At 45.3% G+C, this 27,706-nt stretch overlaps 1 protein-coding gene across 1 annotated transcript in view; it reads left to right on the top strand.

The window, feature by feature from the left end:
• Positions 1 to 711: 711 nt before the first annotated feature.
• The window catches only part of ANGPT4 (angiopoietin 4), a 55,119-nt gene continuing 28,124 nt past the window's right edge, over positions 712 to 27,706 (top strand). The window contains exon 1 of the mRNA XM_061630881.1: positions 712 to 1,229. Coding sequence (XP_061486865.1) covers positions 906 to 1,229 — 324 coding nt within the window. The 5' untranslated portion in view covers positions 712 to 905. The remainder of the gene's footprint in view (positions 1,230 to 27,706) is intronic.

Here is a 27,706-nt window from a genome sequence, read left to right on the forward strand (position 1 = left end):
ATACAGGACACGGAATAATGGGCTCAACTTGCAGGAAGCCAGATTTCAACTGGACATCAGAAAAAACTTCCTAACTGTTAGAGCCATACAACAATGGAACCAATTACCTAGAAAGGTAGTGGGCTCTCCGACACTGGAGGCCTTCAAGAGGCAGCTGGACAGCCATCTTTCGGGAATGCTTTGATTTGGATTCCTGCATTGAGCAGGGGGTTGGACTTGATGCCCTTATAGGCCCCTTCCAACTATACTATTCTATGATTCTATGAGAATGCTCAGTTTTCATGCCCTGCCTCTCTACTACGTAAAGGGGTGTGTGACTTGCCGGAGACCCCCTCCAAATCCTGGTGCCACAATTGCCCATGGGCATATCGGTAGATAATTGTGGAGGGTATGCGGGATGTATGTCAGGCCACGGAGTGTTGCTGGGATGTGTGTCTAGGCCTGGGAAGAGCTGCCGGCTTAGCTGCGTGTCCATAAAACCTCCTGTTTTTGAAACTTGAGCTCTTGCCGTGGGATAGGAAGACAGAGGAAGAAAAAAAAAGCATCAAACTCCTCTGTGGCTTTTCCTTTTTTCTTTTTTCTTGGCAAGGCAGGCCAATACTGTTGCTGGAGCCAGCATAATGATAAAAGAAAGCACAAAGATGCTTGCTGAGAGGGGGGTGCTCAGAAGAGAGGAGGAGGAGGGGCAGGGTGGGAGGAAGTTCCAAGTTTGCAGGATTTCAGCGTGTCTTGAGGAACGGAGAGAGCCTTGCAAAGCCAGAGGCTTCTCCCTACATGCATCCCCGTAACCAGCACCCAAAGAAGGCCCTCCCCATCAGCCTCTGCCCTGAGAATAACGACCGGGTGTCAGAGCACTGCAGGGGGTGGGGGTGGCGGCAGCCACCACTTGGGCCCCGTGTGCAGCCATGAGAATAGTGGTGGATCTGACCCTTTGGGCCTTGGGCTCCTTGGTGATTGTAGCATTCTGGGCGGAGGGCAGCCAGCGGAGGGCGACGGAGGGCCGGATCCGTCGGCGATCCCATCGGGTTCATCACGGGCGCTGCAGCTACACTTTTGTCCTGCCGGAGGCTGACCCACCACCCTGCCAGCACCCCGGGGAGACCTTCAATGTCAACACGCTGCAGCGGGATTCCCCAGCCGGCTCTTTGTTAAGGAGCGATGACCAATCCAGCCAGCGCGTCCAGCAACTGGAGAGGGTCTTGGAGAACAACACCCAGTGGCTGCTGAAGGTAAGGGGAGGCCGGCTTCTCTAGGGCAGGGAGGACTAACTCCCAAAGTGGAGAGATGCAACTGATTAAACCTGCGCATGCCTGAGCTTAGAAACCAGGGGACCGGCATCAGTGCCTAGAAAAAGGCACATTGTTCATGCTCAGGAGCTATTGCAGTCGTTCCACAGTTATAAGGAAGAAAATTTATTTGTGATCAAGTTGGCGCTCTGCAGGTGAAGGCCTCCCACTGACGCCATTGTACAGGAATGGAAATATCTGTCACAACTGGTTCTCTCCATTCCTTGCTTTTTTCAAATTTAGTTTTGCAGCAATTTGCAACATGTTTTTTTTAAATCCTCATAAACATTCTTCAGCATTTTAGTGCAAATTTCTCCTAATAACCCACATTTCTGTGTGCAGGTTTTTTTTAATAATAATTTTTATTCAAATTTTCATAAAACAAACAAAACAAAATAAAAAACATAACACAATATAAATGAAAATTAAAAACTTGACTTCCGATTTGTCACAGATCAGCTATAAGTATATAATATATATCAAACCTGTCCCTAAATACATACAAGATCACTTTTCTCCATAGTCTATCTTAATTAATTGTCAAATCCCATTATCATCATTTCATTTTTATCTTTCAATAAAAAGTCTAAGAGAGGATTTCTGTGTGCAGTTTTAACTAGCATACGTATCATTACAAGCCATTTCTCATCATATAATGCCTTTTTGTATATTTCCCAAATATATTCAATTTTGTGAACATTTCCTCGTGATATATGCATTTTTATAAGCATTGTTTGGTTGGAGAACTGCATTGCAAAATTCGGATATGTGTAAATTTTGAAGGACAGCTGTGTTTCAGTTCTTGTTTTGGAAAGTGCAAATTTGATCTGTTTCGATTTAACTTCCTCCTCTGTCCCTGCCATCTTATCAGGAAGTCTGTTCTGCACAATGTACAAATTGAGCCTTTAGTATAAGGGCACCTACCCTTTGGAATTCCCTCCCCTTAAATGTCAGACAGGTGCCGTTTCTGTTGTCTTTTTCTTTGGTTGGTGAACTGCATCCACATCTGTATTGGAATTGCTCTTAAGATGTTTTTATTATTTTTGTCACTTTGTTCTTTTTTGCCCTGGACTATTTTGGGGAGGAGTGGTGGGATATAATGTAATAAATAAAATAAGAACTGAGGACTGGTATCAGATAATGGTTCTGGGCTGAGCCCTGGAAGTATGGGGACACATAGAAAAGGGAAGGAGCCCTAAGCCCCTTCACTGATGTTCGACCTCAGTTTCCCCTTGGTAAAATCAGAACACTGGTGGCCTGGCCGCAGTGAACACTGGTGGCTCTGATGTCAGTGGGGCAGTGAATCTGCTCCTGGTTGCAGCTTGAACGTTCAAGAGTTCTGACTAAGCTGAGCACCTTGGACAGCTCCTTGAATGTTCAAACTAAAACATGGAGTGGATTTACTGCTCCACGGCAATCGGAGCCACCAGTATCCACTGGCTGGCTGCCTTTTTGGGACAAGAACAAGTTATCACTTCTGAGCAGATTTGTAAAGAGTCTCTTGCCTCATTGCTTGCACCAAGTAAGAAGCGCATCCAGGCAGGCTGATTTCTTTCATTTTCTTTTTCTTCCAGGCCATCAAAGTACAGGTGGGCTTAGAAGCCTCTTGACTAAGCAGTTCTCACTTTGTTTTGCCTGAACAAAGTTTTGAAGTATGTATGGAGTGCTGGCGGCTCCATGTCAGTGCAGCACTGAAATCCGTCCGCAGTTTAGTCTGAACTTTCAAGGAGCTGAAACCTTGGAGAGCTACTGCCAGTCCGTGTAGACAATACAAAGCTAGATAGATCAGTGATCTGGCTCAGAATCCGGCAGCTTCCTACATTCCTAAAACACACCACATCTCCCCCCGCTTGCCACAGCCATGTTCCCACATGCAGCAATGCTTTGTGGTTTTCTTCCTGTGGGAATGAATGGAGACCTCTCATTCCTATAGAAAAAGTAGAAAGGTGCCCTCAGGGATGTTGGCATCGCTGCTGCTGGTAACGCCAAGCATTCCGAACTAAGCAGTCTCCTATTTGCATAGCCCCTCCTCCTCATATGCATAGCCCCACCTTCGGTTCTATTTCTTGGTCACACTAAAATATGACAGAAAGTTGGGAACTGGAGAGGAAAGTGACTGAGAGAGTGTCACCCTTGTCATCTTGGGCAGGGCTGGCACTAGGCCTGCCCCGGCCCACAGTGCTGTAGCCCAACACCCCCCATACAAGTGGTGTGGGACTAATAAGCCCACCCAAATGCCCTACCTACCTCTCATGTCATGTAAACAATGTGCGTGATTAGTGCACATGACTGCCATCAGCCAAGAGGGTGTTAGGGACATCAGTCCCTTAAGGAAACCTCTGCCACCATCTTGGACACATTATGCATGGCATTCACATTGATGGGAGAGGTAGGTGGGGCGTCCATGCAGGCTTATTGAAGCCTGTGCTGTCTGTTTTGGGGGGCTGGGAGCTCCCTCTCTGTGACTCACGGCAGGACCCAATGCTGCCGCAGATCACAGAATGGGAGCACCACCCTCCCACCCTAAGGAGGGGACCTTCAGGGGACCTTCTGGGCTGCACGGGCCCTTGGCCAGGTCCCAACCTGACCGCCCTCTGGCTCTGGCCCTGATCTTGGGGAGAGGAAATATAAATGCAAGACTGTTAAGATAGCAATGGTAAAACAGTAAATGGCAAAACCCGCTAGAGAGCCTTGGTCAAGCATAACAATCTGAAAGCTAAGTCTTTGGAGTCCCCCGCCCATATGAGGAATGAGGCTCAAGAACTAGTTTTTATCTGTACCTGCAGGAAGAGTTGGGTGGAACAATGCCACTGAGCATGTACAGAATGTATGGCTTCCCTCCCATTGAGTATTCACTGATGGGCTGCCTGGAGGATATTGCCTAGACCAGCCTTTCCCAACCAGTGTGCCTCCAGATGTTGTTGGACCACAATTCTCATCTTTCTTGACCATTGGCAATGCTGGCTGAGGCTGATGGGAGTTGTGGTCCAACAACATCTGGAGGCACACCGGCTGGGAAAGGCTGGCCTAGACGCTGCTGCCCAGAGCTCCTGCTGGGAGAAATGGTGGGATATAAATCTCACAACAACAACAATAATAATAATAATGTGTAAATTGTGTGAATATTGGACGAAGTGTGTTTCTCTCCCCTCAGTAAGTAACAACGGCCACTCCTCCCCAACATGCATATCCCTAATCCTGCATTTGGGATTTGAGCAGGGCCTGAGGTCAGAGAATGTGGTTTCTCAGCCTCTTCTGCAATGTTTGGTTCATTTTGCTACTGCATCTCGCTTCCGGGGCTCATGTAAATTTAGCTCCATGGGGGATTTTTGCAGGCTTATAGCCAGAAATTTATGTGCTGTTATGCACAAGGGGGCGGATGTGGGGAGTGCTCTCAAGAGCCGATGTAAGGCAATACCAAGGTACCAAACACCTAAACACAAATAATCTAATATGCTTAAAGTGGTTTCATTTTTTTTTAAATGAAATCAAAATAAATGTTAAGGTCATTTAAACAAAAGAAGTGTTAAATGTTTGTCCATCACCCTAGTCCCTTGGAGTCATTGGCCAGAAGAACCCTGGGAGGTGGGAATAGGTTGATTTCTCACGGAGCAATTGGCCTGTTTTTCTCTTGTGAGTCTGTAAGTAAAAAAGTTGGAGACACACTTCTTAGTTGTTTTAAAAAAGATGAAGAGGGAGGAGGAAGCTGATAAATCAGAGAAAGGGGCAGGCATATCTTTGAGGGGACCAGTGTCTCCTCCTGTGCTGTTCTTTCGGGTGCTGCCAGCCTCCCAAAGAGGAGACAGGCATCGCAAGGAGAAAAGTCCTTTTGCCTCCAGAGGAGAACCCTGCCGCTCATCCGTCATCTGCTGCTTGCGTCAGGCCTGCAAATAACTCCATCCGTGATTGGATTGGGCAGAGAGAGTCCCAAAGCATGTGGAGAACAACTGGAAGGAACTGGATGTTCATTGCAAAGAAGAGGAATCTCTGGTCCTGTCCTCCTTTTTGTGAGAGACAGAGCGGGGAACAGGGAGGGCAATGCTCTTCTCTACCCCCGCCCCATCATCCCGCTTGCTCTCCACTAGTGTCTCTTCAAAATGGATGTTTTGAGTGGGATAGGGACATAGGAAGCTAAATAAATAATTAAATAAATAAACTATAAATAAACTATATAACTATTCTTATACCCCTTAGTACAACTAGCTCAGTATTGTCTACATGGACCGGCAGCAGCTCTGCAGAGTTTCAGACTGGGACTGGGATACAGAGTGTTGCTTTTAGAGACCTGTGACTAGGGGTGGGCGAGGAATCCGATTCCGTTTGCGCAGAGCTTGGAAAAGTTACTTTTTTGAACTACAACTCCCATCAGCCCCAGCCAGCATGCGCTGGCTAGGGCTGATGGGAGTTGTAGTTCAAAAAAAGTAACTTTTCTGAGCTCTGCGTTTGCATTTGAAGCCGAATTTAGCAAAGGTGCGCTTTCTGAAACAATATGAGAGCCGAAACCACAGCCGTCCTTCTAAACTCGCACTTAATCTGAATTTTACGACGCAGTTCTCCAACCAAGCAAGGGTTACAGAAAATGAATATATTGGTGAAAATAACATAAGAATGCATTATATTAGAATCAATTGCTTACAAAAATGTGTACGTACGTTAAAACTGCATACAAAAAAATGTATTTATTAGGAGAGATTCGTGGTGAAATGTTGAAAAAGATTCATGACGATTTTTTAAAAAAATCGCAAATAGCTGGAGAAATGTGGACGGCTGAAATTGAGGTTGGAAACATGAGGAACAGAGAGAAGCCGAAATGGACAGATCATTTCATCCCTGCCTGTGACACAGCTGCAGCACTGGGGGGCTGGAGAAGACCTGCCCTGGGAGGGAGTATCTGAGCATCTGGGTGCTTGCATGCTTGCTCCACTAGGTCGCTGTCTTTTGGGCCCTGGCAAGTGCTATAAGGACTGGGACTCCCTGTCTGGCCATGTAATCCTACCTAGGGGTCAATCCCATTGAACTCAATGGGATTTACTTCTGAGTAGACATGCAAAGGCTTGTACTCTCTGTTGAAATGCTTGTGTCACGCACACTCAGCTTCTTCCAGGCTTCTGTTTCCTTCCTCGGACAGTGGGGAGGGTGTCAGCTCTCTCCGAGCAAGTGACTCTGCCCACATGAAATGGAAATGGACTGCCGTCAAGATGATCCTGCCTTATGGCGACCCTATGAATAGGGATTTCATGGTAAGCAGTATTCAGAGGGGGTTTCCCATTGCCTCCCTCTGAGGCTAGTCCTCCCCAGCTGGCCAGGGCCAGCTCAGCTTGCCACAGCTGCACAAGCCAGCCCCTTCCTTGTCCGCAACTGCCAGCTGGGGGGCAACTGGGCTCCTTGGGATTACGCAGCTTGCCCACGGCTGCAAGAGTGGCAGGGCATGTAGCTCCTGAGCCCCTGCCCACATGTACGCAGAATATCCATGCATTTTGACCCATAACTCATGTAGCATAAGCTGCTGAATATCTTTGAACCACAACTGCTGAACAGCAAGTAGAAACAGCTTCATTGCGAAATGAGTTCTGCTGGACAGTGGAAGGCATAAAACTGCTATGACTTGTCTCCATGACTGTCAGTATTTTGCAAGAGAGATTCAAGTGTAATTTAGTTTGGGAGATGACCCTGCCTGAAATCCTGGAGGGCTGCTGCCAGTCAGTGTAGACAATACTGAGCTAGATGGACTGATGGTCTGACTCAGTATAAGGCAGCTTTCCATGTCCCCCCCAACCCACCCCCTATGCCCCCCATATGTTCCTAGAAGACAATGTCAGACAGGATATTGCGGTATAAAATGCATATTGCCTAACCCAGGCAAAAAAGAGCCATTAGCACAGCATAGATAGAGGACCAAGAGGCATTCAGGCAGTAATTTTGGTTGTGTGAGAATGAAGGTATTAGTAGGGACTGAGGTTAAAGAAACCATGACATATAGACCAGCCCTAAGGATGTTTATTTGGAAGAAAATCTAGTTGATTCCACTGGGAATCAAATTCTAGCTTTAGCTGATTAATCATATTAATTGTACAAGGTGCTGAAGCACCTTGGACAGCTCCTTGAAAGTTTGGACTAAACCCCGGTGCGGATTCCACGGCCCCAGTGACCTGGAGCCACGAGCCACCACTGCTCAGCTCATTTATTGGCATCTGCTGATGAATAAAATGATGCTTTTGTTTTTTAAATTTTCATTCCATTTCTGCTTCCTATGAAACATCTCAAAGTGATTTAACAATACATGCAACTGTTTGGTGAAGGGCGGGTAAGTAATGTAATACCTGTAAGTAAAATAATAGATATATATATTTTAAAAACCTGACTGCGGGTCCCATTTTCAAAGAAGCATTCTTTTGCTGCAGGAGGGAGAAAAAGAAACTAGTACAGATGATATTTATTTGTTTATTATTTGATTTATATCCCACCCTTCCTCCCAGCAGGAGCCCAGGGCGGCAAACAGAAACGCTAAAAACACTTTAAAACATCATAAAAAGACCTTAAATACATTAAAGCAAAACGACGTTAAAAACATTTTTAAAAAAACTTTAAAAACATCTTTAAAAACAAACAAAAAAGGGTTAAAACATATTATCAAAGAAAACATATTAAAAGCAATTCTAACACAGCTTTGTAGCTCATCTTTCAGTACAAGCTCTACCCCCTCCCCAAATTGTGCAGGGCCCACAATCCAGATTGGGAGCACAGCAGGGGGCAAAGGGCAAAGGGTAAAGGGTAAATTCTCCATGCTAGACTTCCAATCCAGATTACTCCAACTGGCAATTTTTTGGGGGGAGGGGGAATGACAGATTGCATTTAAGAATAAATTACTAACCAAATATCACATGTTATTTCCCATAATATGGCATCTATGAAACCAACCATTTTTATTTCATCTTAATTTAACTTAATCTAACTTCTCCCCACCCCCAATGAAAGAGCTGATATATTAGGCACACTTTCTTAACTGATTGGGTTAAAAAGGGGAACTAATTTCATTGATTAAATAAAACATTGTTACTTTAACAAATATACAAGAGTGCCCCTTCCTGACGTGCATTCCCAGTTTGGCTTGGGAGGGGAGACACAAGCAGACAGATTAAATGCATTCACACACAAGGGACGGGTGCAAAATGCAATTCAGTTCTCTTTAAAAGCTGAATTTGTCAAATTTGCACTTTCTGAAAAAATATGAGAACTGAAACACAGCCATCCTTCAGAATTCGCACTTACAGTAGGGCCCCGCTTCCTGGCGCTTCGCTTCCCGGCGTTCTGCTGATGTGGCAGCTTTGATTCCCCGTTTTTAAAGCCGATTTTGCCCTTTTGCGGCATTTTGCGGCATTTTCGCGTCATTTCTGTGCAATGCGCCCCATTATAATCAATGGGGTTCCGCTTTACGGCGATTTCCGCTTTACGGCGGGGGCCTGGTCTAACCTGCCATATAAGTGGGGCCCTACTGTATCTGAATTTGTCAATGCAGATCTCCAACAAAACAGTGTTTCAAAATATGTATATATTAAGGGGAAATGTGCTTCAAAATGTGAACATAACATACAAACTACATTATATTATGAGAAATTGCTTGCAAAGATGTGTACATTAGTCAAGGCAGCATACCAAAATAAGTTTATTAGGAGGAATTCACACTAAAATGCTGAAGACATTTCATGAGGATTTTAAAAAAGTATTTATTTATGTATTTATTTATTATTTGATTTATATCCCACCCGTCCTCCCAGCAGGAGCCCAGGGCGGCAAACAAATGCACTAAAAACACTTTAAAACATCATAAAAACAGACTTTAAAATACATTAAAACAAAACAACTTTAAAAACATTTTTAAAGCTTTGAAGAGATCTTTAAAAAAGGTTAAAACATACTTTTTTAAAAAAAGTATTAAAATATATTAAAAAGCAATTCCAACACAGGCGCAGACTGGGATAGGTCTCAACTTAAAATGCTTGATGAAAGAGGAAGTTCTTCAATAGGCGCCGAAAAGATAACAGAGATGGCGCCTGTCTAATATTGAAGGGGAGGGAATTCCACAGGGTAGGTGCCACCATGCTAAAGGTCTGTTTCCTATGTTGTGCAGAATGAACCTCCTGATAAGATGGTATCTGCAGGAGGCCCTCACCTGCAGATAGCAGTGATCGACTGGGTATATAAGGGGTCAGATGATCTTTCAGGTATCCTGGTCCCAAGCTGTATAGGGCTTTGTACACCAAAACTAGAACCTTGAACTTGGCCTGGTAGCAAATGGGCAGCCAGTGCAATTCTTTCAGCAGCGGGGTGACATGTTGGCAATACCCTGCCCCAGTGAGCAGTCTCACTGCTGCATTTTGCACCAGCTGCAGCTTCTGGACCAACCTCAAGGGCAGCCCCACATAGAGCTCATTACAGTAATCCAGCCTGAAGGTTACCAGTGCATGGACAACAGTGGTCAGGCTATCCTGGTCCAGAAATGGCTGCAGCTGTCTTACCAGCCAAACTTGTAAAAGGCACTCCTAGCCAAGGAGGTCACCTGAGCCTCCAGCGACACAGCTGGATCCAGGAGCACCCCCAGTCTACGGACCTGCTCTTTCAGAGGGAGTACGACCCCATCCAAAGCAGGCAACTGACCAATTATCTGAACTCAGGAACCACCAACCCACAGCACCTCCGTCTTGCTAGGATTCAGACTCAGTTTATTGGCCCTCATCCAGCCCACCATCGAGTCCAGGCAGTGGTCCAGGGCTTGCACGGCCTCTCCTGAGTCAGATGCTACAGAGTAACAGAGCTGGGTATCATCAGCATACTGCTGACACCTCACCCCAAAGCTCCTGATGACTGTCCCCAAGGGCTTCATATAGATGTTAAACAGCATGGGGGACAATATGGTACCCTGCAGCACCCCACAGCACCACTGCCAGGGGGCCGAAAGACAATCACCCAATGCTATTCTCTGAAAATGACTCTGGAGATAGGATCGGAACCATTGTAAAACAGTGCCTCTGATACCCATCTCACCAAGTCGGCCCAGAAGGATACCATGGTCAATGTATCAAAAGCTGCTGAGAGATCAAGTAAGAATAACAGGGTCGCACTCCCCCTGTCCTTCTCCCAATAAAGGTCATCCATCCGGGCGACCAAGGCCAATTCAGTCCCATAACCAGGCCTGAACCCAGAGTGGGATGGGTCAAGATAATCTGTTTCATCCAAGAGTATTTGCAATTGCTGCGCCACAACCCTCTCAATCACCTTCCCTAAAAAGGGGGTTTTGTGATTGGTTGGTAATTGTCACAGACCAATGGGTCCAGGGTGGGCTTTTTCAGGAGCGGTCGGATCACTGCCTCATTCAGGACATTCACAAATTTCAAATTTGTTTCACAATCACAAATTTCTGCAGAAATGTGGAGAACTGAATTTAAGATGGGAAAGATGAGAAACAGGGAGAACGAAGATCGACTGATCCTCCCATCCCTATCACACACTGAGCATCACGTCAGTTTTGGCCCTGAGCTGGCTCTGGGTGTCCTCTCAATGGCAAACTGTGGCCTTTCTACAAAGGGCTGCAGCCAGTTTGAGTTGGGGACTCTGTTCCCTGTTCCTCTGGAGGATTATCTTCTTGACATTCTAAGTCCTGCTCCTCTTCTGTGTACACAGCTGCATCCAAGGTTGCTACTGGGAAAAGATTTGCTGACCCAGCAGGATGAAACGTTTGCAGAGTGCTAGGGTGAAATAGCAACCAGCTACTGCACAGCAGCATGCAACTGACAATGACTTGCACAGATTCCGCACCTGTCTCCTTCTTCGCCGACGGCTGTGTGCCACCAACACTGACATACTGTGCTGTAGGTCACTACGTGCGAAGACATCCGCATACTTTGAGGCTGTGTGAGCACAGCAGGATTGTGTGTATTCCACACAATCCTCAGGATTGCTGTGCAGTTGCAGAATCTTACCTAGCACTGAGCCAGGCAACCTGAGAATGCCAGTCTTCCTCTATCTCTCTTTTTGTTTTTAAAAATAGAGTTGAAACGAAATTTCATAACGTTTTCAAAAAGTTGCGATTTCACTAAATGCTGAAAAGAGAGGGAGAAGGTTGTTACACTGATATCTCTCCTTTCCTCTGAGGAGCTCAAGGTGGCACATGTGATTCTCCCCCCATCCCTATTTTATCCTCTCAACAACCCTGTGAGGTACGTCATGTTGAGAGACAGTGACTGGCACAAGGTCATGCAGTGAGCTTCATGGCTGAGTGGGGATTTGAACCCTGGTCTCCCAGGTCTTGGTCTGACACTCTAACCACTACACTGCACTACCATCTGGCTTTTCCCTCCACAATCCTGTCCTCCAATTCTCCAGGTATGTTGCACAGGTGATGAGAAGACCATGGAGGCAGCAATTGGGAGGAGGAGCTATGGCTGCCTTCCTTTAAGAACATAAGAAGAGCCTGGCTGCCGAATTGGGCCAAAGGGGGCTCACCTAGTCCAGCATCCTGTCCCCACAGTGGCCAAGCGGATGTCCCAATGGGAAGCCCGCAAGCAGGACCTGGGGGCAAGAGCACTCTCTTCTGCATCATCAGGAGAAGATTGAAAGGGTTATGGTTTGCACCTGTGTTTTGCAAGAGGGCAGTCCAGGAGTCCAGAAAATATTATTTATTTGTTTGTTTGTTAATTATTAAATGTATATCCCACCCTTCCTCCCAAAGGGACCCCAGGGCAGGAAACAATAAGTGATAAAACACTAACAACATTTTTTTTAAAATCTTAAAAACAAAACATCTTAAACACACCTTTAAAACAACTGCAGTACCAATGGGCATTCTGTAAATGTGGGCATTATCCACACTGACTGAACCTGGTTTAACAGTTATTCTGGGAACTATATTTTAGTGGGGTGAGGACAGGCTGGATCCAGCAGGGATCTCTAACAGAGAACTCTTAGCACCTCACTAAACTTTGCTTCCCAAAGTTCTTTGGGAAAAGCCACGGCCCTTAACGTGGCATATTTAACTGACGCAAATCAGTAGTGTACTGAAAGTCTGTCTCTGGGCATGGCCAGGTTTACATCACCATCCATTCACAATCAGAACTGACCAATGTAGAGCTCCATGGCACTAGCTTTACAGCCATGATTGTGCAACACGAGAGAAACTCATGCTCAGATGCCAGTTTCTCAAAGAAGGGGAAGGCATCTCCTCTCTCTGCCTGCCTCTCCAAAGGACCCGTGACCCCCATGCTACAAATGCTACTCTTGCAAGGCAGGGCTGTTTTTCATAAATCCAGCTGGAACCACTTAATGGGACCTGTTTTCTTTGGATTCAGGTCCTGAAAAAACAAGTCAGTCAGAGGCATGGGGGCAGTGAGAGAGGGAGGGAGGGGGGTTGTGAAAGATTTGGAAAATACAACAGAAATATCGGCCAGGCAGTTAAAGAGAAAGTTCTGCATATCTTCAGGCTATGGTGCCCACCTGCTGAGGCCAGGGATTGTTAGGAAGAGAAAGGACAATGGTGCCTTTGTGCATGTGTAGAGTGTTTTCCCTGCTCCACTGAGTAACTGGGTCAGCCTCCACAAATGTGCCAGGCCCAGACTCCAAGAGGTCTTCTGTATCTTCAAAAGTTGTGCAGGGGGAAGGGAGAATTTCACCTTGTGGTTTTTCCCATTACAGTGTTGCAAGAAAACCTGCACTTCACTGAATTTTCTCTTTCTTAAAGATACAGAATCATTCTCAGGCCCTGAGCCTGGCAACCCTATCTGACACCCAGTTGCTTAACCATAGCAACAATAAAATTTATTTATTTTATTTTTATTTGATTTGATTTATTAGTCGCTCATCTGGCTGGAAACCCAGCCACTCTGAGCGACGTACAAAATAAAGGCATATAAACATCAGACATAAAAGTATATAAACATCAAAAAAGAAGCAATAAAACTAAACAACAAAGTAGAAGCTATCCCCCAACCCACACAGCCCAACCCAAAGATCAGAAAGTCCTCCTAAAGAAGCTCCCTTTTGAAGGCTGGAGGGTGGGGCAAGGCAGGTGGAAGCAGCCTCCCCTGATGGCAACAGAGTCTCTCTCCCCTCATAGTCCTTCTCTTGAGGCAGCTCCCTTTTGAAGGCTGGAGGGTGGGGCAAGGCAGGTGGAAACAGCCTCCCTTGATGGCAACAGATGATGGCAAAATGCCTTCCCCAGCTAAATAAAGTGGCTAAAATGAAGAAAACTAACCAGGTGTGTTCTTTTGTATAGAAGTAGTATGAGCAGAGTTCAGGTTTTGTAGTGAAAATTAATTCCCAGGGACAGAATATTCTCAGAACACCCTGTTCATTAATTCTGAGTACCTTTTGCAGGTGAGTTTGGTTGACAGATCTTGGAATTCTAGTAAAAATCAACGGAAATATGAGGAGATGCATGCATGTGCAGTGTGTGTGATTTTCTGTGTGCAGTCACTGGAAACTGGCAATACTTTTTAAGAGAACTTCCCACTGTGTATCACATCTTCTGCCCCATTGCTTAACTTTGGTCAAACAGGGTTTTGCAGGTTTGGGGGGCACTAAGTCTGCAGAACTGGCTTGAATAGCTATGAGATACACACACAGAGAGGGAGAGGGAGAGGGAGAGGGAGAGGCAGAGAGGCAGAGAGAGGGAGAGGGAGGGGGAGGGGGAGGGAGAGGGAGAGGGAGAGGGGGAGGGGGAGGGAGAGAGGGAGGGGGAGAGAGAGGGGGGAGGGGGAGGGGGAGGGGGAGGGGGAGGGGGAAAATATGGATGAAGGAATCTGCCAGTTTAAGTTTCTCTCGGTTTCTAATTCTTCCAATCTTAAATTCAATTCTACACATTTCCACAGCAATTTTTGGATTTTTTTTTCAATCCTCAAGAAAATTCATCAGGTTTTTAGAATTTCTCCAAATAGATACATTATTGTAGGCAATTTTAACTAACATATATATTTTTGCAAGAAATTTATCCTAAAACGAGGGATTTGTAGGCACACTTTCCCCTAATATATGCATTTCTGTACACACTGGTTGATTGGAAAACTGCATTGCAAAATTCGGATGAGTGCAAATTTCAAAGGATAGCTGAACTTCAGTTTGTGTATTGGTTTGAGAAGTGTGAATTAAATTGTTTCTCATTTAAATGCAAACAAAACAAAATTTCTCCCAAATCCCTAACATATACACACACTCTCACTCACTCACTCTGAGGGTGCATACCATGAGCAATGATTCTGGAAGAAACTAGAGGCTTGGCTGAGGAAGCATCCTGGATCCTCTGTGTTTGTGGGGAACTGGCTGCCTGCCCTGACTCTGCCTTAGAACTAGCATTATCAGTTTGTCCCTGCCATTCCCATGCCATTCCTTCCTAATCTCTCAGTTTGAAGTTAAACCAATGGTAACTAAGGATGGAAGGATCTGTCAATTTCAGTTCTGTCAGTTTCTCATTTTTCTGATCTTAAATTCAGTTCTGCAGCAATTTCCTTTTTTTAAAAATATCCTCTTGAAAATTCTTCCACATTTTAGTATGACTTTCTCCTAAGAAACATATCTTTGTCTGCCATTTTGACTAGAGCATACATTTTTGCAAGTAATTTCTTCTAATATTATGCATTTTTGCATGTTGCTTTCACTAATACATTCATTTTTTGTGCACACTTACCCCTAATATATGATTTTTTTGTAAACATTGTTTGATTGGAGAATTGCACTGGAAAATTCAAATAAGTGTGAATTTTGAAGGATGGGTGTGTTTCAGTTCTCATATGGTTTTGGAAAGGGTAAATTTGATGGATTTGGCTTTTTAAAGATACATTATTGTAGGCAATTTTAACTAACATATATATTTTTGCAAGAAATTTATCCTAAAATTGAATCAAATTCCCCCCCCCCATCCTTAACGGTGACTTAAGACCCTATAGGATTCCCCTATCCTCTCCACCAAAGGTAGCCAACTTTGCAAAGGCTGAATTCTCCCTTCTGTGTAAGAGAGAAGTGAAAAGAAGTGTATTTTGCAGAGAGAGCCATCTTCCATCCTTTGTCTTCAGTCCATCTGGAGTTTCTCTCTGCCCTTCCCTTAAGCTGTTGCTACAATGCACCATTGAGCAAACCTGGTGCTCTCTGGAAGCTTCCCAGGGACACCGAAAGCATGGCTCAGCCCTAAAGTTCCCAAAATAACAAGGCGTGTGCCCGCGACCCTGTCCCATTCTCTCACTGGCACTTTTGATGGTTCTGAGTTTGTTATTCTGACTTGATCTGAAGTTCAAGCGATGGGGCCAGGCCTTTGGAGTTCTTTGTGAACTAGTTGTTTTGCATTTGTGGGAGAAATTAATTTTAGTTCAAAGGAAAATATGGAATGGAACTGGGGGCCGAAGGGCAAGAGGAGGAGGGGGAGCAAAGGGCCTTGTATCAGTATCATAGCTGGCAGTAAGGAACCATGATTAACGAGTGGCTGTCAAGATGCTGTGGAGAGAGTGAATTAGCACGCTGTTCTTTTCCTCCCACAAACACTCTGGAGTGGCTTTCAGAGAGATAGAGAGAGGGTTCCTGCAGAGCTGCCATCAGTCTCGATGGAAGAGGGAACAGGCCAGGAGCTGGAAAGCAGCTTGACTCAAATCCCAGCAAAGTAATAACATTGCACTTCTCAGAACTGGGTAGATTTCATTTAGGAAGGCTTCTGCCCTGCAGGATGCCCCAGATCTATCTTACCTTGCTGTTTTTTCATGTACTGCTCATGCCAGGGGTAGGGAACCTCAGGTCCAGGGCCCAAATGTGGCCCTCCAGGCCTCTTGGTGTGGCCCTCAGAATACTCCCTGCACTGGCCATACTTTACACCCCAGATGTTTTTGCCTGGCTGGAGTTTATATATTTATAAAAATATTTATATACCGCTATTCACACAAAATGAATCCAAGAGGCTTGCACCATATGTAAAGGAACGATAAAACTGTATAAGGAAATCATTAACTAGCCATTGCAGAAAGATAACTTCTTAATTGCTTGCATAAGCCTGGTGACACAGAGAAGTTTTCGGCAGGTGTTTAAAAGTCAGGTGCCTGCTGAATGTCTGTTGGCAGAGCATGCCACAGGGCAGGGCCGATGGCACCAAAGGCTTGATTTCTTGTTGTCAAATGAGCCTCACCAATGCAGGGGATGATCAAAGCCGCTCCTGCAGATGATCTCAGTGATCAAGCTGGGATATAAGGGTGCAGGTGGTCCCAAAGGTACCTGGATCTAAGTTGTCCAGCACTTTGGAAATTAATACAAGGAACCTGGCTCAGTAATAGATGGGCAGCCAGTGCAGAATTTGTCCTTGAACTCTGATCATTCTTCTTGCTTGCATGGATCAAGGACAGACAGTAGGGACGGGGGACATATTCGATTCAGTTTGCATTTAAAAGCCAAATTTATTAAATTCGCATGTTGCCAAACAACATGAGAACCACAACACAGCCATCCTTTGAAATTCACACTTTTCTGACTTTTGCAATGCAGTTCTCCGGCTAAGCAGTGTTTGGAAAAAAAAATACATATATTAGGGGGGGAAGTGCATACAATGGATACATTAGTGACAATAGCATACAAAATTGAATTCTGTTGGGATAAATTGCTTGCAAAAATGTGTATGTTAGTCAAGACTGCATAGAAACATGTTTAGTAGGAGAAATTCATGGAGAATTTTCATGGGGATCTTTTTTATTAAAAAAAAATATATCACAAATTGCTGCAGAATACCGAGAACTGAATTTAAGACTGGAAAAACGAGGAACAGAGGGAGAACCAAAATTGCCAGACCCTTTCTTCCCTAACAGAGAAGGGTGCATCAGTGTTTGTAGAAGCGAGGAAGGAGGCGAGGTGCCGCAATCAGATGCGCTTCGTTGAGCTCTGCATTCCAGCTGCTTTCTAAGCCCTCTTTCACGCTTCTAAACAACTTATATCAACTTCCTTTAAATCACAATGGTTGGCTGCAGTCTCTACAAGCCCCCCTTGCAAGACTTTATATGACTTGTAGAAGCTAGCCTATGGTACGAAGGTACATTGCTCCTCCCACTTTTGCCTCTGACTCCACCCACCAGTTGCATGGGGCCCTGGGAAGGTTGCATGGAAGGGAATGCAGCCTTTGGACTGTAAAAGGTTCCCTGCTTCTAGTCAAATATACCCCACTAGTCAAACAGTAGCTTGATTGGCATCGGCTGCTGATGTTCATACCATTTGTCTGTGAGGATTATTGTTTGGGGGGTTCTTTGGGCTGCCTTTTTCAGCCAAGGAAACTACATTTAAAACAGAAGGAACAGCAGTAAACCAAGGATGAAAATGAGAAAGCACAGAGGCTTAAAGTAACCATTAAAAGCCTAGAAGGATAGAAGCCTGGCCCTAAAAGACAAGGGGCAGCTCAGCACCAGGCAAGCGTTGGGCCAGGGGTCAAAGGTCAGCAGTAGATTGCTCAGTCTGCAGGTGAAAAGTCCCAGTTGCAACACAGCAAGCTGCCTTAGATGGACCCTTGGCCCATCTGGCAGCCTCTCCAGGATTTCAGGCAGGGAGTCTCTCCCAGTCCTGCCTGGAGATGTCTTCAGGGATTGAACCTGGGGCCTCCTGCGTGCCACTGAGCTGTGGCCCTCCCTCCCAACAATGGGCCATTTAATATCATGGGACTCTTCAAGGTTTAGGGATGAACGAGAGCCAAAAACGCAGCAAGTTGAGCCTTTGTCTTTTGGGGGCTGACAAAAATCAGTGTGAGAGATTCTACGATGGCCGTCTTTTAGAGCCATAAGGCTTGGTGAGCAATTGTGAGGTGCCATAACAGTGCGCACAGCAGCTGGCCATAACGGGGCCTTTTCTCTGGCCTCGCACTGTCATGAAAGGCCAAGGAGAAAAAGGGAGACCCTGGATCCATCTCTAAGGAAGGACAGATCGTAAAGGATACGACGGCCCTTGGCCTGAGAATTTGGAGAGCCATTGCAGAGGGGCTGTGGCTCAGTGAGGGAGCCTCTGTTTGGCACGTGGAAGGTTCCAGGTCCAGTCTGTGGCACCTCCAAGCAGGCCTTGGAAAGACAGCTTCTTGAAACTGACTACTGCCAGTCAGTGTCTTGACAATGCTGAGCTAGAAGGATGGATGATATGACTTGGTATAAGGCTTCTTCATGGGATGGCCTGTATTTCTTATTTATTTAATATTCCAGATCTCTTATGTATGGATGTGAAAGTTGGACAGTGAAAAAAGGGGATAAGAGAAAAATCAACTCATTTGAAATGTGGTGTTGGAGGAGAGTTTTGCACATACCATGGACCACGAAAAAGACAAATTGAGTGCAGAACAAATTAAATCAGAACTGTCACTAGAAGCTAAAATGATGAAACTGAGGTCATCATACTTTGGACACATAATGAGAAGACATGATTCACTAGAGAAGACAATAACGCTGGGAAAAATAGAAGGGAGTAGAAAAAGAGGAAGGCCAAACAAGAGATGGGTTGATTCCATAAAGGAAGCCACAGACCTGAACTTACAAGATCTGAACAGGGTGGTTCATGACAGATGCTCTTGGAGGTCACTGATTCATAGGGTTGCCATAAGTCGAAATCGAATTGAAGGCATATAACAACAACAAATTAGACCGCTTTCCACTAACCTTGTGATTTCCGACAGAGATTATAAAATAAGACAATATTAAAACATAAAAACATTTACAATCATAAGAAATTAAAGCTGCACAACAATATTGCAACACAGTCGGTCCAAAGTTCCAGAACAAACTCAACCAAATCCCGACAAAGCCTTGGAAAGCAGAAATGTTTTAAGCAGATGATGGCAGTCCATCAAGGATGTGGAGGGGGAGGGAGTTCTGCAGTTGAGGTGCAACCACCGGGAAGGCCCTGTCTTGGGTCCTCATGCAGTGAGCAACACTTGCCAGTGGGACAAAAGCAAAGGCCCCACCTCAGCCAATCTGAGGGCCCAGACTGTCTGATATTAAGTACCTTCGATCCCAAGTTGTTCAGGGCTTTAGGTGCTAACACTGATACCTTATATTGGGCCTGGTAACATATAGGCAGCCCGTGCAGATCCTGCAAGATCCTGTCAATCTGATGCAGGGCAGTGAAATGACAGACATTCATAGTTCTCATTCAAGCCCAGTGAAACAGAAATACTGTCAATTTTTGTGAACAAATTCCCTTAAAAAAAAAGTCCTCTGTTACACAACAAAAAACAATCTGTCCCTCTCCCCCCCACACCTCCTGGGATTTCTTTAGCATCTTACAAAACACACACATACAGAGATCAGATTCTCATTTATGGATGCTTCATCTTTTCTTGTTTCCTGTGTTAGTCTTTGGGATTTTTGAAAAAGCCTCGGATTTCTTAATGACACTTCCTCCTCCCCCAGGGAGCACCATATCCTGCTGGGTTCAGCCAGAGCAAAGTTTCTGTGCAAGCTGGAGCGGGCATCATGTGTGGTTGGCCATTTGTGCCGATGGCCATTTGCTCTCCTCAGGCTTTACTCAACTGGAAATCTTAGAATCTGGATACCCTAGAAGTGCGGAAATGTCCTTTGGCTTCAGTTTGCACTATTCATTTTAGTACATTAACCACTTGGTGGTGAAAGGCAATGGGAAAATCGAGGTATCATGGCTCATTCCAGGCTGACCCCAACTGCAGGCCACTAAAGTTGCTAGCCCACCAAACAATTCTCAGGTAAGACAAGTGTTGTGCTGTCATTGGGGCAGGGGTCGCCAACCTTTATGGCTCAGTGGGCACATTTAGAATGTTGGCATGGGCATTCCTCTCCTCCAGCTGCCCCTGTCAACGGTGAAAAGGCACCTACATCAGCCACTGGTGTGCTTGCTCACAGGGAGCTTCTGTTCTGAGCAAATAGGAGTGGGGGGTGTCCAATCCTGGCATCCAATGAAATGCGGGTGTTTCAGGGGCCATGCTCATTACTGGAGAGGCTGAACCAGTGCAAACAGGAACTGATCAGGAAGAACAAGCAGCCTCTCCTGCATTGTGGATTTTTCAGGGGATATTTACTAAGAGCTTTTGCGGATGGTGGCAGGCAGACTGGTAGCCACGGGTGCCATGTTGTTGACGCATGCATTTGGATGTTGCATCGGGCTGCTGTTGAACAACCAGGTCCAAATTCCCACTTAGTCATGAAGCGTCCGGGATGGCCTTGGAATGTCACTCTCCATCTGAGAGAGGAACTGTTGTGAAGCAGCAGAAAACTACTGGGTCAGTATTAATAATCATTGTTTATTTGTCTGTTTACTAAACATGCAACCTAAATTTGAGAAAAAATGGAATTTGAGTCAAACTTTGTGATTCTATCACCTGCCCAGATCTGAAACCTATGGTATCTGTTCCATAATCTGCTGTGCTTTTGATCAATTTGTAAGTTTCTCACACACATGAACAAACATTTATGTATTATCCTATCTCCCCTTTCATGAAATGTCAACATTTTTTGCACCAAAATATCATGGGATAAACCCCTTAGCACCAAACCATTAACCTGAGCAAAACACAACTCAACAACAAGAACAACTAAATGTTTGTGAAATTAAGACTACAATACCCATGATACAGCGTGACCATGAAGGATGTGTGTATGAGTGAAGTGAACCAGGGCCACTAACTGAATTGTACAATTGACAATCCCACAGAAATAGCAGCACAAATGGGACTCCATAAAATCTGAACAAAGAGATTATTTTCTGCAGAAGTCCCTTGTGTTTAGAAAATGGAAGTACTGCTACGACTTCATCATATACAGACACAACTGATAAAGTGGCATGATGTGTGGACAGACGGCTCATTATAAATCCACCCCAACGCACTGTTATTGTGCCAATGGCATGTTGCAGAATACACACACAGAGAGAGAACCCAGTATGGAGGGGCCCTGCCACTCTTTTAAACTAAGATAACAGGGGTTGAAATTGGGGGGATCATGTGCCCTAATACTGAGCTGCATTCTTTGTTCCTGTAAAATGCAACATCACATCAACACCCAACTATTGAATTAATACAATTTCTGCAGGCATTGAATGCTGCCGCCTCCACAAATTAATCCCCTTTATGAGCTGTTGCTTCCTGTTCATCCGAACAGCCTGTTGAATTGTGTTGGAGTGAAATTTACGTTGAGGAGAATAACTCAGCAAGTCTGTCACCAGGAGGAACTCAAAGATCCTTCTGGGTTATGCGTTAAAAGGATAGGCAACAAACAAAACACTCACTTCTCACCCTTTATTTTTGTTTGCCCTCGTGTTGGCCTTACGTAGTGCAAACAGTGCACGTGTGATTTTTGCAATGCAATCCGAGTTGTCATTATGGATTGTATCCCTATTGTCATCTGCTCAGTCGCGTATCATGTTCCCCAAGCTGGTGCACAAACAACACAGCAGCCTCACTGCTGAATTATTGTGCAGTGCATGTGACAACAGCTGGTAGATCCAGACATAGCTTTCTCTCTTTTTCGGCGTGTGGATCTGATGGTTATAAACTTGCAGATTGTGTTCCTTCTTATCTGCAATAACAAATAAGCTATTTTCACACTGGGAGTAGAAATGCCATGTGTGTCTGTGGCATCCCTGAACAGAGGAGGCTGCTTTATATCGAGATAGACACTTGATCCATCTAGCCCAGTCTGTCTACACTGGCCGGCAGCAGCTCTCCAGGGTTTCAGATGGGAGATCTTCCCAACCTTAACTGGAGATGGCGGGGATTGAACCTGGGACGTGCATGCAAAAGAGATGCTCTGCTACTGAGCGACAACCCTTCCTCAAACATAGGAAGCCGCGTTATACTCGATTGGACCATTCGTCCCTCGACTCTAGCTAGGATTGTCAGGCTCAGGGCCTGAGACTGATCCTGTATCTTTAGGAGAAGAGAAAGTCAGCCAAGTGTAGGTGTTCTTGCAACCCTGAAATAGGAAAAACCACAAGGTGGAATTCTCCCTTCCCCCTGCACAACTTTTAAAGATACAGTTGCCATGCCCGGCCTCCCAGAGGTCTTCTGTATCTTTAAAAGGTGTGCAGGGGGAAGGGAGAATTCCACCTTGTGGTTTTTCCCATTACAGTCTTGCAAGAACACCTGCACTTGGCTGACTTTCTCTTCTCCTAAAGATACAGAGTCAGTCTCAGGCCAGGAACCTGGCAACCCTAACTGTAGCGTGTACCTTTACTGTCAGAACCTTCTTAGTGGAGATGGACCGCTGAATGCCATTTGCTGGGGACCCATGGCAAAAGAGGGCTGTTGTTCTCATGCCCCACTTCTGAGCCTCCTAGAGCACCTGGCTAGCAGCTGTGAAAAACAAGATGCTGGACTAGATGGGCCTTTGGTCTCTTCCAGCACCCAGGCTCTTCTGATGTTCTTAAGCCGGTTAATTGAGTTTTGGGCAGAATCATGACTAACAGTGTTGCTGCGTCCAAAAGAGTGTTGCAAAATTAGGGGAAAGAGATATACCCCACCCTGGGGTTTATTATGGGGCTCAGTTAGACCTACCCCCCATAGATTCGTTTGAATCCTTTAAAAGCCATCTGTGTGGGTGTTGCTATCTTGGCGTCGTGATGCAGGAAACTGGTCCTTGACCTGCAGGGATTTCTAGCTCACGTCCCGATCCCTAAGCTTCCTCCCAAGGTCTTAGACTCTGTACTAACTTTAACAGTATGATTATGTTTCTGTTGTATTCTCCCCCCCCCCCCCGGCGCCTGGACAACATGCATTTTGAAGTCCCCATTTCCATGTCTCCCACAAGTCCTTCCAAACCCCCCCTAAAACTGGGCACCTGGGATCTATCAAATTAACCAAATATTTGATTTATAGCAGCCTCTCCTAAAAATAGCCATGCTTTGGGAAACACATCTCCCTGGTGGATTGGGAAAGAGGAAGTGACATCTGACTTTCATCTGTGTCCCAGGCTTGAGGCATCTTTCCATTTTTCTCAATGACAACTAGCATCGCAATCTGCAGATACCCAATTTGCGGTTGTATCCTCTTCACCCTCGGCCAGATCAAACCCAGATGCTTTAGTGGGACTTCATTTATCAGCTCTGGGTTAGAGACATCCCATTTTCTAGTAGTAGCTTCTAAAGCGGCTCACATGTATATTATCACAGCTGCCAAACTCACAAAACCTTTCTAAAAGAACAACATCCCCTTTTAAAAAATGGACTCCATCTTTATTGTATTGCATCTGTGAGGATGAAGCCTCAGTCACCCATGGGCTAAGCTGGGGATGTTTATGGAATGTTCTGTCTAGCTGTTCTCCACAAGTTGTTCTCGGAGTGTTTGCCGTTCACATTCTCTTTGGGGAGGGAAAGATGTCCGTTTGGCTGGGATTGAAACCTCACGTAGGACACAGGGACAGGAATAACTTCCTCCGCTTGCCCTGCACAGTTAAGGGGAGGAGAGGGCAGAGCCAAGATAAATGGTGCAAAGTTAGAAACAGGGATCTGATTCTGAGGGAAAGTCACATCTAAACAAGGAAACCTCATCCTCCACTAGATGTTCAACAGGAAGTGCCTACCCAACCACCTCCTCCACTCCATAAAAAGCCTTCCTAAACAGAAATGTGTCAGATTCAGCTACCAGAAAGCTAGAAGTCAGGCAGGCAGACAAGCCTCTGCGGACAGTAAGATCCATAGCGAAGCATCAGCCACTGAGAAGGCCCTGAGTCTAGCACTTGCCTACTATATGTCAGTCAGACGGCAGCTTAGTGCATGCAAGGGGGAGTGCATCTCAGGAAGAGTTACTGTAAACCGCCCAGAGAGCTTTGGCTATGGGGCGGTATGTAAATAAATAAATAAATAAATAAATAAATAAGAGATGTAACCAAATCCTGCACCATTAAAACTAAGAGCTATAAAGGTGAACAGGATTTTTAGTTGGGCTCAGAAACCAAAACAGTAACCTATGCAGCTTTTCAGTTTCTAAGGTTGACCCCACTCAAGAGCTGAGCCTCTGCATTCCAGACCAGTTGTATTTTCACAGCACGGTATAATTTTTGGCAGGATGGAAATTGCCAGTTTGAAACCAGTTGTTCCTCTAGTCCAAGCTTCCTCAACCTGGCGCCCTCCAGCTTTTTTTGGTCGATAACTCCCATCATCCCTGACCATTGACTGTACTGGATGAGGCTGATGTGGGTTGGAGTCCAAACCATCTGGAGGGGCACCAGGTTGGGGGTAGGCTGTTCTAGTCCCTTCTCCACCCATGATGTCAAGTCCCTAAATTGTTGGCATTGCTGCAGCCCTGAGATGCACCCAGATTAGAAACATAGGAAGCCGACCTATACTGAATCAGATCATTAGTACACCTAGCTCAGCATTGCCTGCACTGACTGGCAGAAGCTCTCCAGAGTTTCAGGCAGGGTCCTCTCGTAGCCTCACCTGAAGATGATGGGGATTGAATCTGGGACCTTCTGTATGTAAATTATGTGCTCTACCACTGATCTTCGCTTAGTAGCCCAACTACGCCCCTATCTGGACAGTGACGATCTCGCCTCAGTTGTTCACACTCTGGTAACCTCTAGACTGGACTACTGTAATGCGCTCTACGTAGGGCTGCCCTTGAAGACCGTTCGGAAACTTCAGCTAGTGCAAAATGCGGCAGCCAGGTTGTTAACGAGGACCCGCTGGTCTGCGCATATAACACCTGTCCTGGCCCGCCTGCACTGGCTGCCTATTTGTTTCCGAGCCAGATTCAAGGTGCTGGTTTTGACCTATAAAGCCTTACACGGTGTGGGACCACAATACCTTGTGGAACGCCTCTCCCGCTATGAACCTACCCGTCCACTTCGTTCAATATCCAAGGCCCTCCTCCGGGTACCAACTCATCAGGATGCCCGGAGGATTGTTATTAGATCTAGGGCCTTTTCTGTGGTGGCCCCCGAACTGTGGAACAGCCTACCTGTGGAGATACGCCTGGCGCCTTCGGTACTTTCTTTTAGGCGCCAGGTTAAGACCTGGCTATACTCCCAGGCATTTTAGTGTTCAATGTGTTTCATTTAATTTTTTTTTTGTTTAACTTGTTGCTGATTTTATTGTAATTTTATTGTAATATTGTAATTTAATCTTGTTTTGTTCACCGCCCAGAGAGCTATTCGCTATGGGCGGTTTAGAAATGAAATAAATAAATAAATAAAATAAATCCGGAGCTGCTCTAGATCTATTGGAATATGTGGTTCAACTCCAACTTGTGGGTTGGGGCTGCATGGGGTTAAAAAGGGTAGATAGAGAGGAGACCTCCTGGTTGCTAGGCTAATACCTATCCTTTGATCTCCTGCTGACTCTCCCTTCCTGCTAGACTGATATGCATAGGACCTTGACCATATCTCCTTCCTCCTTCCTTTTTCTTCTTTCTCTTGAGAGGGAGGGCAGACATCTTCTCTTTGTCTGTCTCTCTCCTCACAACATGAGGGCAAACACTAGGCTTAGTGTTTGCATCTCCAACTTAGCTAGTTAGCTAGATGTAGAACTCTTTCCTATCAAGTATGTACTTCCAGAATAAAGTAGTTATTTCTTATTTTAAAGCTTAAAGTCTCAGTCTGCCTAATTTTCAGGGAAGGTGGAATCGTTAGCAAAGATTCAAACACATAAAGGCTCACTCAGTCTCTCCATTCCCACATTTCGCCACTCTGCGACAAGATCTATCTATCTAGATCTATCTAAACATGCCTGGTGGGGTGTTTGTTGGTAGACCTGCTGGAGGATCGCTGCCGGGGTAGAGAGTAGTTTCTTGCCGTGTCCGCAGGCCCCGCCGCAGTAGCACATGAAGGTTCTCTTTGAGAGAGTGTTTACGCGACATCTTGACGGCTTAATCTGAGCCAGGCCTTGGGATCGCATTTAAAATCCTGGGGTTCTGTCTGCAGTGAAATGTGTGAAAGACGAAACAAGAGTGCCTTTACTTCCAGGCTATGATCTGAAGTCACATGAGGCCAGCACCCAGCTGAAGCTAAGCAGGGTCAAGTCTGGTCAGTGCTTGGATGGGAGACTTCTGGGAACCATTTGTAAGCCCCCTTGGGTTTCTATCTTGAAAAGAAAGGCGGGGTATGAATGTAATAAATAATAATAATATCTGTTTTACATTGTCATTCTGGAGATCATTGCTCTTCCTGCTGTTCCAACATCCCAGTCTTATTTGGGAAGATTAAACCTTTAGCATGTAAAGCACTGTGCTGCATCATTGAGCGATGATGACCCATCCCCATTATCTGTCCCTCTGTTTTGGTGTCTCTACTGTGACTGGTACCATCTCTCCAAGGTCTCAGGCACAGATCTTTCACCTGATTTTTTTTTAAACCAAAGATACCAAGCATTGATGCTGGGACCTTTGGCGTGCAAAACATGCACTTTACTATGGAATTATGATCGCTCCCCAAAACTAGTGTTCTAGGTGCGGCTCGAACTCACAACCTTAGCAATGCATTGACAAAAGCTGCTATAGAAATGCAGCAGCCTAACCAATTGCACCATTAAAGCTGCTTGTATGGTGTCCTTTCTCATGGGATTGATGAGGTTAGGATGCACAGAGCTTGAGCTCCATATTCCTTTGCTTCAGGCTAGTGATTTGTGCAGTTATAACAAGCCTTTGGGGAAAAAATGCAATTAAAGCTGTTGTGGATTGATCACACCAATGATTTGATTAACGCTGGCTCTCCCCTGAAGCGTTTTAGCTAAAGGCTTCGAAGAGGAAGCACAGCAGAGGAAATGATATGTTTATTCTTAACATTGGCCCAAGCCATTCAACATATTTTGGGCTGGTGTCGGTGGATCCCGAGGGAGACACGTACGGACATTTCCCAGCTGTTGGCCAGTTGGAGAGGGAGAAAGAGGAGACGCGAAAGGGGAGGCACTGGAGGTTGCTTACTTTTTGCCTTCTGTTCATTGTATATATTGTTATTGTTATTGTTTTGTTGTTTGATTTATATCTCACCCTTCCTCCCACCAGGAGCCCAGGGCGGCAAACAAAAGCACCAAAAACATTAAAACATCTTAAAAACAAACTTTAAAACACATTAAAATAAAACATCTTCAAAAACGTTACTTAAAAAAAGCTTTCAAAATATCTAAGATTAGAAACATTTTTAAAAGAAGGTTTAAGAACATATTAAAAAGCAATTCCAACACAGACGCAGACTGGGATAGGTCTCTACTTAAAAGGCTTGTTGAAAGAGGAAAGTATTCAATGGGAGCCGAAAAGATAACAGAGATGATACATCAGGTCCCTTTAGGCAAAGAATATGTGTGTGTGTGTTGCACCAAAAGTGCACAGTTACGTTATAGGAAATCCAGACAGTTTCCCTTAGGTTGCCACCAGTCCATGATTTTTGTACCTATTGCAGAAGCTCCATCTGGGCCCTGCACCTGCAGTCAGCCAGGTTGGGCACTAGCTGAGGGCCCCAGGACTCAGAAGGGCCTCT

Source organism: Rhineura floridana, chromosome 6 (assembly GCF_030035675.1).
Source record: "Rhineura floridana isolate rRhiFlo1 chromosome 6, rRhiFlo1.hap2, whole genome shotgun sequence".
Classification (NCBI taxonomy): domain Eukaryota; kingdom Metazoa; phylum Chordata; class Lepidosauria; order Squamata; family Rhineuridae; genus Rhineura; species Rhineura floridana.